At 46.4% G+C, this 14,375-nt stretch overlaps 1 protein-coding gene across 1 annotated transcript in view; it reads left to right on the top strand.

Annotated features, from left to right (window-relative positions):
- Positions 1-14,375, top strand: part of LOC146808593 (uncharacterized) — a 95,653-nt gene that overhangs the window by 12,966 nt on the left and 68,312 nt on the right. Inside the window, exon 2 of the mRNA XM_085623616.1 lies at positions 8,678-8,782. Coding sequence (XP_085479742.1) covers positions 8,678-8,782 — 105 coding nt within the window. The remainder of the gene's footprint in view (positions 1-8,677; positions 8,783-14,375) is intronic.

Below are 14,375 nucleotides of genomic sequence, written 5' to 3' on the forward strand. Positions count from 1 at the left end.
TGACATGCCCAATTGGCATGGCTGGGAAGCAAGCACCAGCCACTGTCACATGGTCATATTGTTGAGTTTTGAATCCCGGATACTATTACCACCAATAGCAGACCATCCATTTCCCTACAGACAGACCCAGGGGGAAGCACCACGAAGCATATTTCCAAAGACGGAGGGATAATGTTAATGTGCGCTCTGTCTCTCCCAGCATTCCTGATTCCTCTTCGCCCTCACCTGCTGCAGGGTGAGGGCACAGGTGCTACCTGAAACAAGTCTGGTTTAACTGCATGCGCTGGGCGCCCTCGGGCAAATTTGAGGAGAAAAGAATCATTTTAAAAGCCTGTTTATCGAGAAAGGTCCTCCGTGTGAGAGTGTGGGCAGCCGTGTGAGGGATAGGTGAGCCGGGTAAGAAGGCACCGAAATAGAAAGTTGTGCTCACAGTGGTGTGAACTCAACACAGCTCCCCCTGCACCAGGGAGGGCCAAGTAACATGACAATTAAAGTAAAACCTGAAGCGTGGCGCTCGTGGAACGGGCACAGCGCTGTTAGTTAAAGTATGTTTACAATAATTAATGAGCAGGAAATAAAAGCAGTAGTCCTAAAAGGAACATATACACACCTACAGTATAAGGAAACTATAGTTGGCGGGTGCTCCCGAGCGAAAAACTGAAGTGTTGTATCGAGAGCAGAAACCAATGAGAAGCCAGCAAAGAAAAGCAATGCAGGAGTAAAACAATGGTAAGCAGTAGGCGGGATTACACTCCCTATAGTGATTACAGCAGGTCTTGCAGACAGCGGATGCGTGCTGCCTAGGCTCGACCTAAAAATGAGAGTGGAGGAAGGAGGGAGCAGGGGCAGCAACAAACAACAGTGTCAGAATAGTGTTACCCTGTTCCCAAGACCTGGGCTCAACCCCCCATGGATTGCCAACTGCACATAGCCCTCAACCTTGCATTGCAGGGGCTGGCCACATGGCCTGGCCTGCAGCTAGGCCCAGCACCCAACTGCGAACTGCAAATTGCCCTTGGCCTAAGGCCGGGTCCTGCATCTGACCATTCCCAGTCCTGTGTGCAGCCAACCCTCTGGTGCTTGTGGCTGAAGACCATGCACAGTATGGAGTTGGGCATAGGGTCTATTCTGCATACAGACCCAGGTGCCCAGCTTCCTTGGAAGGCCAACCTGCCACAGGTGGGCAACCCTCACTGGTGGCCTACCCCCTTTGGCTGTGTGCAGCGGAAAGATGAGTGTAGGACCTGCACCTAACAACCCCCTGCTGGCCACAGGCCCTGCTCCCAACTCCCAACAAGTGCTGCGGGCCATGTGCTGTGAGGGACTGGCAATAGTGCCTGGCCACCAAGCACCACCTTCATGGTACCATGGGACCATGCAAGCGTCACACAGTGAACTTTACATTGTACCACAGGAGTACCATGGTACCTTATGAGTGGCTGCGCAGGGCCCCACAGGAGTACCATGGTACCTTATGAGTGGCTGCGCAGGGCCCCACAGGAGTACCATGGTACCTTATGAGTGGCTGCGCAGGGCCCCACAGGAGTACCATGGTACCTTATGAGTGGCTGCGCAGGGCCTCACAGGAGTACCATGGTACCTTATGAGTGGCTGCGCAGGGCCTCACAGGAGTACCATGGTGCCTTATGAGTGGCCCCACAGAAGTACCATGGTGCCTTATGAGTGGCTGCGCAGGGCCCCACAGGAGTACCATGGTACCTTATGAATGGCTGCGCAGGACCCCACAGGAGTACCATGGCACCTTATGAGTGGCTGCGCAGGGCCCCACAGGAGTACCATGGTACCTTATGAGTGGCTGCGCAGGGCCCCACAGGAGTACCATGGTACCTTATGAGTGGCTGCGCAGGGCCTCACAGGAGTACCATGGTACCTTATGAGTGGCTGCGCAGGGCCTCACAGGAGTACCATGGTGCCTTATGAGTGGCTGCGCAGGGCCCCACAGAAGTACCATGGTGCCTTATGAGTGGCTGCGCAGGGCCCCACAGGAGTACCATGATACCTTATGAATGGCTGCGCAGGGCCTCACAGGAGTACCATGATACCTTATGAGTGGCTGCGCAGGGCCTCACAGGAGTACCATGGTACCTTATGAGTGGCTGCGCAGGGCCTCACAGGAGTACCATGGTACCTTATGAATGGCTGCGCAGGGCCCCACAGGAGTATAAATATAATGTAATTAAAACAAAAAAATATTAAGTAACGTGGGTGGTAAAACCTTGCAATGTAAGGTTACTAAAGAGGGCCTGAGTAGTAAAGGTGCTTTGTGGTTAAGGATGTGAGGTAAATGTTACATACCCTTCAAAAGCTGCTCTGCCCCTGCTGCCAGGCTGTGCTTCTAAAGTTGAGGAGGCGTCGAGGTGTCAGCCTGTCAGGTTGTGTTCCTAGAGCTCAAGGCTGCCCTGGAAGCTGTACAGGGATAATGGCATGACATTTTAAGGTACAGCATTAGGCTCACTTATACAGACAAACAGAAGGGCGTGGGCTGGAGCTGAACTCTCTTCCCATGTCTAGTCACATTCCTGGGTTCTTCCTCAGTGGTGATCGTTTTTAAAAGGAGGAAATATGAGTCAATTCTCAAATAAAATAATTTATGTTTTAATATAAAAGAAAAGAATCTCTAATTAGCTTTCTGCATTTTCTGGTTTGCTACAAGCAGCTATTGGAGAAGTGTTTCCAAATCTATAACACTTTCAAAAACAAGCATTTGCAATGCAATAGGTCTCGCATTAGGAAAGTTTGAACTATTGGTAAGTGCCAAATTTTGTATTTGTGTTTTGAAAATAGCTTTGTCATTTACAATTCCAGTAGTTTTAACTTTCGCACCAAATACATAGCACCGACCAACATTGCCCGAAAAAAATAAAAAAAAAAAAAAACTTAAAAATTCGTTTTGGAAACGTTTTATTCCTGTAACGTTTGTGACTTTTTAAAAAAAGTGAAAATGCACCTACTGGCATCGTACAAAATAGGGGGCAGTGTGTAAGAGGGCAGTGTGTGAGGGGGCATTGTATGAGGGCAAAGTGTGAGTGTAAGGGTGCGGGGTGTAAGGGTGCGGGGGGTGTAAGGGTGCGGGGCCTAAAGTAGTGCAAGTGGGTAATGTGAGGGTGCAGTGTATAGGGGCAGTGGGGCAGTGTGAGGGGGTGCAGAGTGTGAGGGGGGTATGTGTGGTCTGTGTGAGAGGGGCCAGTGTATGTGAGAGACCAGTTGCAGGCGACTTGCGAGGGCAGACCTCAAGACACAGCGAGGCACAACAGAATAAAAGTGCTGTCAGTGGAGAGAGTGATCTTTATCAGAATGTAAGCAGGAAAGCAAAGAATGAAAGTCATACAAAAGCATACGTGTTTGGGTGCGTTAAGTAAAATAATGAAACCCATTCAAAAATATATAAAAGATGAATGCAAAGCACAGAGGCAGGAGGTCAAGTAGTAAGTCGCACTGAGCCGAGATTCTGGAAAAGTTGCGAGAAAGAAGGCGGGTGGAACTACACGGAAGGGGAGAGACGCGTGGGCGGAGAGGAGCCTGTGAGAACACGCTGCGGAGATCAAAGAAAAGGTTGGCGACCATATGGAGAGTGAGGGGGGTGTACAGCCTGGTGAGCTGAAAGTGTGTGGCAACAGAGGGAGAGTGTGGTGCGTGCCACAACGTCCACGTGAACTTTTTTCATTTGTTAAAGTACAATAATTCTAATTTAAGCACAAAACACCTAGCACCAATAGACATTAACCGATGAAAAAAACAAAAATCTACTGATGCGTTTTTAGAAACACTTTGATCCTGTAACGTTTGTTTTTGTTAAAATTTAGAAAAGGCACCTACTGACATCGTACGAACTAGGGGGTAGTGTGTGAGGGGTAATTGTATGAGGGCACAGTGTGAATGTGTAAGGGTGTGGGCTGTGTAAGGGTGCAGTGTGTGACCTAAAGTACTGTGAGTGGGTAATGTGTGAGAGCAGTGTATGTGGGGGCAGTGTGTCATGGGGTCAGTGTGAGAGGGGGCAGTGTGTGTGGTCTGTGTGAGAGGGGGCAGTGTGTGTGGTCTGTGTGAGAGGGGGCAGTGTGTATGGTCAGTGACTTGTCAGTAAACTGTATTTCTATTTTCTTTAAAGGCTGTATTAGTATTGGAAAAAAATACACAATCTGACACTGGCTCACGTAAATGTCTTGGAAGTAAATTGTATTCTTATTTATTTGAGGGTGAGGGGGTGCAGAGGGTGAGGGGGCTAAAGTGTGTAGGGCAGTGTGTGAGTTGGCATTTTGTGGGGTAGTGTGTGAGGTGGCATTGTGTGGTCTGTGTGTAGGGCATTGTGTGAGGCAAAACAGAACAAAAGGATAAAAGTGCTGTTTGTAGAGAGTGGGATTTTTTGGTCTGTTTTGCACGAGAAAGTTAAGCAGGAAACTCAGACAAAAGCATACGTGTTTAGATGCATAAACCAGAAAACAGAGGCTGGAAACTATTGAAGACGAGGGCAGACAGCAAAACACAGAGAGGCGAGACAGGATAAATATGCTGTTTGTGGAGAGTGATTCCCCCCCCCCGCATAAGAATGTAAGAAGGAAAGGAAACAATGAATGTGTTTGGGTGCGTAAAGGTAAATAAAAAACCTCAAAGTAAATAAATATAATAGACGCATGCAAAACTCATAGGCACGAGGTCAAGCAGTCCGTCACACAAAGCACAAAAAAAATTGCGAGAAAGAAGGCGGGGCGGAACTACACGGAAGGGGAGAGACGCGTGGGCGGAGAGGAGCCTGTGAGAACGCGAGGCAGAGAGCAAAGAAAAGGCATGAGACCATATGGAGTGAGGGGGTGTGCAGCCTGGTGAGCTGAAGGAGTGTGGCAACAGAGGGACAGCGTGGCGCGCCCGAAGGGTCTGGTAGAAAATGGAAGCTATAAAGAATGCGCGTGGTTGTGTTCACATGAACTGTGCGCGATCCGCAGCTAGGTAGACTTTTCGGACTGCTTACTATAATCTCGCCTATCCATCCCTGCGGGATGGAATAGGCGAGACCTGAAAACGATGCTAAGAGGGAGGTGGGAACAAGCCACCACACAACTGTAGAGTACGTTTACGTATGTCTGCGCAAACATTTACAACTGGTGTAAAACTAAGAGCAGATTAAGAGGATTGGAAACAGCAAGCAACCAAATTGAAAAATTTATTTTACAAAATAAAGTGCATAACAAGTTTCCTAATGTCAACACATCAGATCACATTGTACGATGAAACAAAGTTTAGCACCACACCGACTCCAACATATGCACACCCTGCTCTGCAATTTCCATTCACCACCTCGCAGAATTTTTAAACCTGGGTGAATGGGTTTAAACTAACAATTACCATGGTAAAGACTGCCAGCAATGCACTCCTTAGGACCCAAGTGAAGTTCCAATCAGGGAAGGAGATGGGTAAGGAATCTAACATGAAACTTGTAAGGTGAACGCTCATAGTCTAAGGATTCAGCAGGTGCGAACCCCTCAAGCATCCAATTGGTGGGAGAGGACTTACCGGGTGCTTTTGGCTTCTTGGCAGTTGGCTTCTTGGCAGCTGCTCCTGCAGTTTTAGGTTTCCTGGCCACCACTTTCTTGGCTTTGGGCGCCTGTTCTCCATTTGGGTCACTGTTCTCAGATACCTTCTTCAGAGTTTTTGGTCTGGCAGGCGCCAGCTACAGGGTATAAAAAGCACACGGGTTACTTGTTGCACAGCAGGCCAGCACAAGTCCAAACCAGGTTATTGGAAGCCCAGGCTGGAGGAGCAACACAATTCTATCAGAAAAACCGACCAGGACTAGTTCAAAGTTACAAAGGTAATGCCCATGCATAAAGTAAAGGTAGGCAACTAGGTTAAGTCCAGAGTATGAGACTAGTGACTCTAGAAAGTCCCACTTCCTCACCTTGTTACAAGCCAAGAACTACTAACTGCAATGGTTGATCACTACAAGCTGGGCTTGCATCAGTTGTACTGCCCCCAAAACACGCTGAAAGAAGAACTCTATAACCTAGTTCAGCAAGATCATTTAACTGGCAAGGGGTCCCGTCATGAGCTCACCTTGAACCTTCCTGTGGCACCTTTCGCTGTTGAGTTGGTTGGCCTCATCAGAAGGCCCTGATCCATGCCCTTCCCCAGCGCTCGCCTCAGCAGTACCCGGAGCCGCACGGAGTCAACAGACGGGTAGGTGGTGAGGATGTAAGAACGGATGGAAGGCACCGTAGCACCTTTGCGATCTGTGTTCTTCCTCAGGGCTTCCAGTACCATGCTCAAGGTTGAAGGGTGAAGAGGGGCATCTGTTGCTTTCGGTATTTTGATGGCTTTAGCCTTCACCTCGCCAGCTGTTGATGCAAAATCCAATGTTACTCACATTGTAGGGTGACAAAGCTTCCCAAGGATGTGGTTAAGAGCAGCACGGTAGGTTTAAAAAAAAAAAAAAAAAAAAACTACATGTGAACAGGAGATCATACAATGGATTGCAGCAATTCTAAAAAATAAATAAAAAATAAAGCCACTTACAAATGTACATATTGGCTGAATTGTTTAGCTACTTAAAAAAGTGAACCACCTCTATCATAAGGCAATGGGAGACACGTGTAAAATGCTCAGGGGGGCCATTTCCAAAATGAGGGCTCCGACACCAGAGCCTGAAAATGGTTTCTCATATGGTAGGTACTCATGCTAGTTGAAGCCATGTATGTTTGTATACGAGGGGGCCGTGTCGGAGTATAAAAGGAGCCCTGTGCACCGAGGAACCAGGGGTGCAATGCTATAATATACAGGCCAGCACGGAGTAACATCTAAGAGGGAGGGTCAGAGAGTGTGAAGTCTCCATTCCCTTGGAGAGAAAAAGTATTAACAGAATAAAATGAAAAACAGCATATACGCTCAAGTACCCTCCCCCGTTGGCTTGAATGTAATTGGGGAGTGGGGGTTAATAGCCAGTTAAAGAGTCTACATAGTTGTGGGCAGGTTAAACAAGACAGTGAACTCTTACTCGCCCCGGGTACAGGCCCTCTTTTTTGGCACAATTGACGTCAGCAGCATTCGAGAACCCTGCATGCTCTATATCAAACCCGAGAGATTTGCACAACCTTGGGTTTTTAGTGTTGCCTCACATTCGGTCGTCTACACTAAAGTGTAGAGGAGATCTTCACGTGCCAGGAAGCCACCGGTCCGACAGCCGTAGCCTGCATGAGGCCGCCATTTTAAGGAGTCTTAGAAGACCAGTGTTCGAAGCCGACCATGAGTACTTCAAGGGAGGGAACAACCACATCTGAATTTGAAAATCTGGCGCACTTTATTAGCAGCAGAGAAGCCGAACTAAACAGTTTTGTTTGCTTTTAAGCTCCCACCCCGCCGTTTTGTTTCCTTGGACACACTTGACAAAAGCCATTATAAAATGTTCGTTATAATGTATTTTTTATGGGAAATATTTGGTGTCGAAATGAAGAATGCCTCTAGTCCAATTAAATTTAGAATATATATAAATAAATAAATCAAATAAAGGGGGCGCAATTTTGTAAAAACTCTAAAAACACGCGCTTCAAAAATACGACATGCAAACCAGATCACATTTATTTCCAGTTAATAAGCTTTACTTAGAGCATGCAGTTTGACAAGCACGTTTTAGAACATTATAACGAAGTACATTGAAGCCTCAACCCAACCAATAGATATTTGTATAAAATTAAATATTACAAGATGACAAAACCCACCTGCTTTAGTAGTCACTGCTTTCGAAGAGTCGGGCTTGGTGGCAGCGGCGGTGGTAGCAGCGGCAATCCTCTTAGAAGCCATTTTGCTGAGAAAAGACGGTAAAAACAAAACCCCACCGAAAAATAGAATAAAATAAAGTCTCTTATAGAACGACTAGTATAATTTACAACACAGAAAGGCTCTTGGTCACCGTGCACGGGCCTGTGGCTTATATACACTGAGTTTATACCCACCTCGACTGGGTAATTAACGCTACCGGGCAATGAAAGAAACAGGTGCGGCTCATAAGTAATTAGTACCTCTGGGCTATGTCGACGTCACACCTCCTGCGCGTGGTATGAGCGAAGGGCGTGGCCTCATGGGGCGTACTCGGGGATTTGAGGATATTTCTCAAAGTTACTTTACTTAAAAAACAAGCCCGGCAGAGCGTGGCGCGCGCGCGCTTGGGGGCGGGGGAGCGGACCCTTTGAAGTCCTCCCAAAAAGCGGATTGCATGGCGGCACGATGTGCGTGATTGTGCGCGTGCTAGCCATGCAATCCGCTTTTTGGGAGCACTTTTAAAAGCCCCTATAGTCTCGCTTCGCGATCGCTTACGAGATAGCAAGGCGAGACCTAATGAACTTGATCGTTTTCAGCCTTGAACAATTACCCATTTGCTGGACTATTGTTTGATGAAAGGCTTGGCTGGGTGTGGGGGGAGACTAGCAAAAGGCAGACAATAACAACACTCCACAGTCCCTTAACCTCATAGCAGATGTTCAACTGCTCACCTGGACACAAAGTGCCACTGCTAAGAGCAGTGGAGACAGGGCGTGCCTACAGCCCAGATGCAACCTCCTCAGAGAGGGAGGCGCTGTGAACACACAATGCAGCAATGTTTACTGAATAACAAAGTTTGCTTTTGAGATTACTCTCCATTTGTTCTCATATTGTTGCTATCTTTCTGCTCTAGACCCCTGCCCCACAGACTGTGATGCTGAGAAGGTTTGCCTGGGGACTCAGGAGTGTGTGAAGATGGACTGTGGAGGAAGCATGTGCCAGCCGAAGCGTGCCACAGGTAACATTGCAATTGTTTTTGTAAAAGTACTTATATAGCACTTCCTACCTCTGACGAGGCATTGAAGCGCTTTTTCGGCAGTAGCCCACTACTCTGGAACCCAAAAGGATTAATGGTGAATTATTATAGGAAATATGAGTTCATTTTAACGATAAAACTATGAGTCTGTTAGTTGGATTGAAGAGGATAATGGTGTGATAGAGGAGAGAAGGGTCTAGAAAGTGTTTATTGGGAGATCATAGTAGCAAGAAAAGGTGTGTAGTAAAGAAAAAAGAGATGGAGGAAGGCAGAGTCTCTAGAAATGGATTAGAGAGATCATAGTAGTAAAATGAGTTTTTGGATGACACTTAGGAGAGGGATACATGAGGGAAGAATTTGGAAAGGGTTGTTTGGGAGATCATAGTAGGAAAATGAGGTTTGGGGTGATCCAAGGAGGGCGAGAGGAGGGAAGAGTCTAGAAAGAGTTTATTGTAAGATTGCGAGATGACCAGAAGTGGTGGCCACACAGTGGCAGAGGCGTAGCTTGAGGCGGGGTGTTTTTGGTGTTACACCCCGTCAACAATGGTATTTTGTGATGAATAGTTTTGTACAGTTGCCTTTAGTCGGGTATGGTGAGGAGTCTGTCAGATTTCACCAGGATTGTTTACACACACACACAAAAATGCACATACACTCTTTCCCCCTCTCTCTGTTTGGAAAGGCTTCAAAATGTTTGTTATTTCAAAGAATATTGTGTCTTCTCTTACATAGTACCCCACCAACCCACATTCCTCTCCCTTTCCGCTGGCCCTTAAGCAGTGCGCCCTGCTTGTCGTATAATGTATTTTAACATTATGCACCAGCGTGATAGTTGGAAAATCTGAAGCTTATTCCCCCCAGTCTTACTGACCAAGCAACTCCCCTGCACCCCTGCCGTGTCGCTGCAATCGCGCTCTATGCGTCCCATCTCCCCCAGCCGCAAGGGTGGTACCCTACCCTGCCCGGGGGCTGGCTTGAAACATTCCTTCATTATCCCTCCAGGCGTGCTCAGCCAGAGGTGATCAGCTTTTCAAATTCAACAAAAACAGGGACTTGAAATATGACTACAATTTGATTATAACTTGGGCAGCCAACAGAAGCACTGCAGGAAGAGAACCCGACCACCTGGGCTCGAGACCGGCATCCTTCTGACCACCACACAGAAAATGAAATGCTTTTATGGTAATTCTTTGTATGGTTTCATATTCGGAATTCTTTCTAGAGTATTTTTCTTCATCATTAGGATATCAAATGCCACAAGCACACTTACAGCACTCGTCCATGCAGTATACACAACTATGCAATACACAACCTTCTAACAAGGAGTAACTAACCATTCTCTCCACTCTCTAAGCAAACCCCCAACACTAAAGTAGTCAACTATTCTCTTTACCAATCTACAAACTTCAGTTAAAAGTCTTGGCATACAGCTCATATATGCTCTCAATGCTTCCAAAAGCTTGCGTAGGCGTTACACTACAACACCAGGACTACTCTAGGTTCACCTTTTCTTCTCTCACCCATACCACTGCCTTTTTTCCATCCACTAGTTAACCGCATCTATTCCAGTCATTGCCACCACCAAAAACAATTCCCAAGAGGTTCTCCCACATAAAGCGTGCACTGCCTATCATGCCTACATTCAAGGTCTCCAAGTACAACCTGTTACCAGGTTAGGAAAGGTGAATTCATGGTATTGAAAGAGCACCAGACATTCAGACTCAAAGGTCATTGGGTCTAATACCCTCAGTTCCCTTTGGCTTGGAATAGCCCCACACCTCTCTCTACACTTCCTACCTTGCCCTGCTAATTAGTTCCAGCTTCTCAGCTCAACAAATTCTTCACTGGATGCCCCATAGTCTCATTGTTGACAACAAGTGTCCTAACTTGTCCTGTAGTTCCTTACCTACAGCCTCAGGGCCAACACAGCTGGGGAGAATTCCAAGATAGAGATACTGGGCCCGATTCACAAAGGTCAACTCAGACATTTGGTCTAAACTTAGAGCAAATGACGACCTTGGGAATTCACAAAGGGCATTTACGAGTACTATCGTTATGTCTGCACTTTGTGAATCTGTCCCAATGTGTAATTTCTCTTCCATATCACTTGCCCTTATCAATGACCCTTCCGGTGTGTAGTGTCATGTGAATTAGTAATGATGGAACCCCTGTGGTTCCTGATGGACTCCGTAGAACTGTGATGTGTTAGAGCGTAGTTAAGTGAATGCAGGTTTGGAATGTTGAGCTCACGGTTACACGCAGATGAATAAATACTTGTTAGATAAAGATCCTTGTGTGGCATAGTAATTGGCAAGTACCCAGCCTGGGGAGGATGATACACAGTGCACAGTCTCAGGGTTGTAGCTAACCCTGGGCGTAGGACTACGCTATTCTCGTGTAGTTTGCGAAAATATGCGCTAAAATATGCACGTAGCACAGTGCAAAAACGCATAGCGTAGCGGACATTTTTTGCTTGCTCTCGGTCCTCAACATCAAGCTGGCGACCGCGAGTGAGCAAAATAACATCCCGGCGAGACTTTTTCCTCGTTCGCGATCAGCAACATCAAGTTGCCGATCGCGAGCGTGGAAAATAAACCTCCTGGAGAGATTCTCAACTCGGGGTGGTCAGGTTTCTCATTGCGAGTGGTCGTGTATGCTCGCGACCATTCACGATGAGAAACTAGCAGTCCGCATTGAGAAAGCTGCCGCTCAAGTACAAATCTATTTGAGCAGCAGAAAACAACCGCTTGCACTGTGCAAGATGCGGTTCGCAATGATTGCACAGTGCGGACATGCATCCGGCACTGTGCAATCAGTGCGAACAGAATTTTGCACAGTGCACTACGCAGTTCATGTAGCTACACGTAGCTTGCGTAGTGCGAAGTGCACTTCGCGTAGCTACGCGTAGCGCTACTATGCAAACTACGCCCAGGGTTAGTCCTAGCACTTAACTCTATCCATATTACCATGTTGGCCTTTAGCCATAAAGTCACTCCCTTGTAATGGCCTAAAAATCATAGCCAGACCTGGATATCCTTCCTTGCTCTATTTGTAATCCTGATCTTGTGGTGAGACTTTCACATCCCCATCTTTATAAATGGAATCTGCCTATAAAAATACCATTTCTGGCACCATCAATTTGCATGCCAAATTCAGACGGCCCATGACCTGTTGCAAAAACTTTAATTCACCCTTTTCCTCACTCACCACCTCAAGCAGTAAAGCATCCGAAAGTGAAACCATTGCCATCAAATCTATCTTGATGTCTAGGAAAGGTAGGCGTCTATAGGGGCCCTCCATCGTTTTGGGCACCAGTGGCAGAGCAAAGACCCAGGCCTCTTTGTCAAACATCGCCATCTGTCATCTGCACTTCCCCTCACAGTTGTCTTACTGACTACTATCAAACTGATCAGGGAGTCCAACACCTGCTGAGACCTGAATTCCATCTTCATATCTTCATAAAGATTGAGCAAACCCGCGATGCGATGAAATAAACCGCGCTAACTGCGTTTAGCGCGGGGTTGTAACGCCTGGTTTGTAACTTACTTAGCCATACTTATTATGGCAGGTGGATTGTACGGCTGAGGCAACGGGGCATATCATCAAGGAAACGTGATAAATATCGCATTTCCCGCTTTGCGCGATTCTGTTTCACGCCGCTATCGCAGGATTGAATCACCGTGGAGATATGCGTTGATAATAACGTGATATCTCGGCGATTAAATCCTGCGATACGCGCCGTTAAACAGAATCGTGAAAAGCGGGAAATGCGATATTTATCGCGTTTCCTTGATAATATGCCCCTTACTTACCTGAAGTCAGAAATAAGGAATCCTGACAGCTTCTATGAAACCTCTCCTCAACACCACTGCTCTCCTGCTTGGGCATCTTGTCTACTTGTCCAGTCATATGTACAGCACTCTGATGCTCTTGTGTCATGTTTGCGCCATATAAAGCCCTTTAAACGAATACATAAATATATTTATGAGACATAGTATTAGTAAGAGTCCAGTATGGGTGGTGTGGAATAAAGATCTTCTTAATCATGGAACTGGTTTGTGGAGTGCCATGTAAAGGAAGATTTCCAACACACTGCTGCGGCTCAAAAAGGGACGCAACTGCGTCGCAAAAGTTTTGCAAGTGGCTTGTAAATAAGCCCACAGGATTTCAGCAGGGGAAGAATACCTCCCAAAATTCTGCAGCAGATTGTTTTTCACACCTCTTGAAGAAATATAGTGGTTGGAGACTGAATCAAAGGCTGTTCCAAGAATTGAACGGTTTCTGGGGACTATTCTCCATAGATCTATTTTCCTCCATACTGGAGGCAGAGAGAGGAGGTAACCATGATCTCTCTATGGAGTGCTCAACCATGGTATCCTCTTCTTCTAGAATTGGCCACAGATATTCTTATATTCGTTCCATCATTAGAAGATGAGTCACTTCATAAATATGGACACGATGCTCCAGCTGATATCCTGGAGTCTCGCGGCTTATGACCGCGTTTAAGTATCCTGGACTTCAGGAATGTCCATAGCTTAAAAGCCACCATGAAGACTTTGGTGTTTTTGGTGCTTGGGGAGCGCAATTATGTAAAATTACACCAACATTATGCAAAATTAAACATAATTTGGAGAAACGCATCTCACTCTCAAAATATTACCCGAACAGTCCATTCAGGTAAAAGCGGAACTCAAAAATGTAATTTCAAGTTGATTTCACGTTGCCCCAGTTCAGAACACTGCTGTTACCATTTGGAGTTGTTGTTTGTTGAGAAATTACCCGAACTGTCCGCTTGAGTAAAAAGTCTACCTGAAATGTTTGTTGACCGCCTTTATTAAAGGAACTGCTACTCGCTTTAACATCGTTGTTAAAGCCACCGTCCTGTTGCACCTGGACTACTCTAACTCTGTGTACTTGGGCATGCCACTCTGCCTACTCAAACGGTTGCAGATGGCCCAAAACCATGCAGCCAGATTGGTTTTTCGCCTTCCTAGATGGCAACCAGCAACCCCCTTGCTGAGGAAACTGCATTGGCTCTACATTCAAAATAACATCTCTCCAGCTATAATATCCTTGCTTTCAGAGGGAGATTATCTGATGACATTGCATGTACAGGATGTGTATTTTCACATCCCTAGTACACCAAGATAGCCTTAAATGTTTGTGTTTTGCAGTAGAAAGTAGATGCTTCCAATTCAACGCGTCACCTTTCAGTCTTACCTCTTCACTGAGAGTCTTTCCCAAGGTCCCAGGTTCAGGAGTGGCTCATTTACACATGCAGGGAACGTACATAGCCCTAAATCTAGACGAGATGTTAATTGCGTCTTCTTCTTTTTCAAAGGCAGAGGAATATCTTCAGGTGCTATGCAAGATCCTTTCATCCCTAAACAAAAAAGAGTCACAACTGATGCCTATTCATCAAAAGAGGTTTATCAGAGCACTTTTAGACTCGGAGAGAGCAAGAGTCTTCCTGCCACAGGATAGGGAGAACCATCTACAGTTACATCTTCATCAACGGTTTCAGAGGAGATCAGCTCCAGCTCATGATATGGCTGTGAGTCCAAGGTTTGAGGTC

This window comes from Triturus cristatus, chromosome 8 (assembly GCF_964204655.1).
Source record: "Triturus cristatus chromosome 8, aTriCri1.1, whole genome shotgun sequence".
NCBI lineage: Eukaryota > Metazoa > Chordata > Amphibia > Caudata > Salamandridae > Triturus > Triturus cristatus.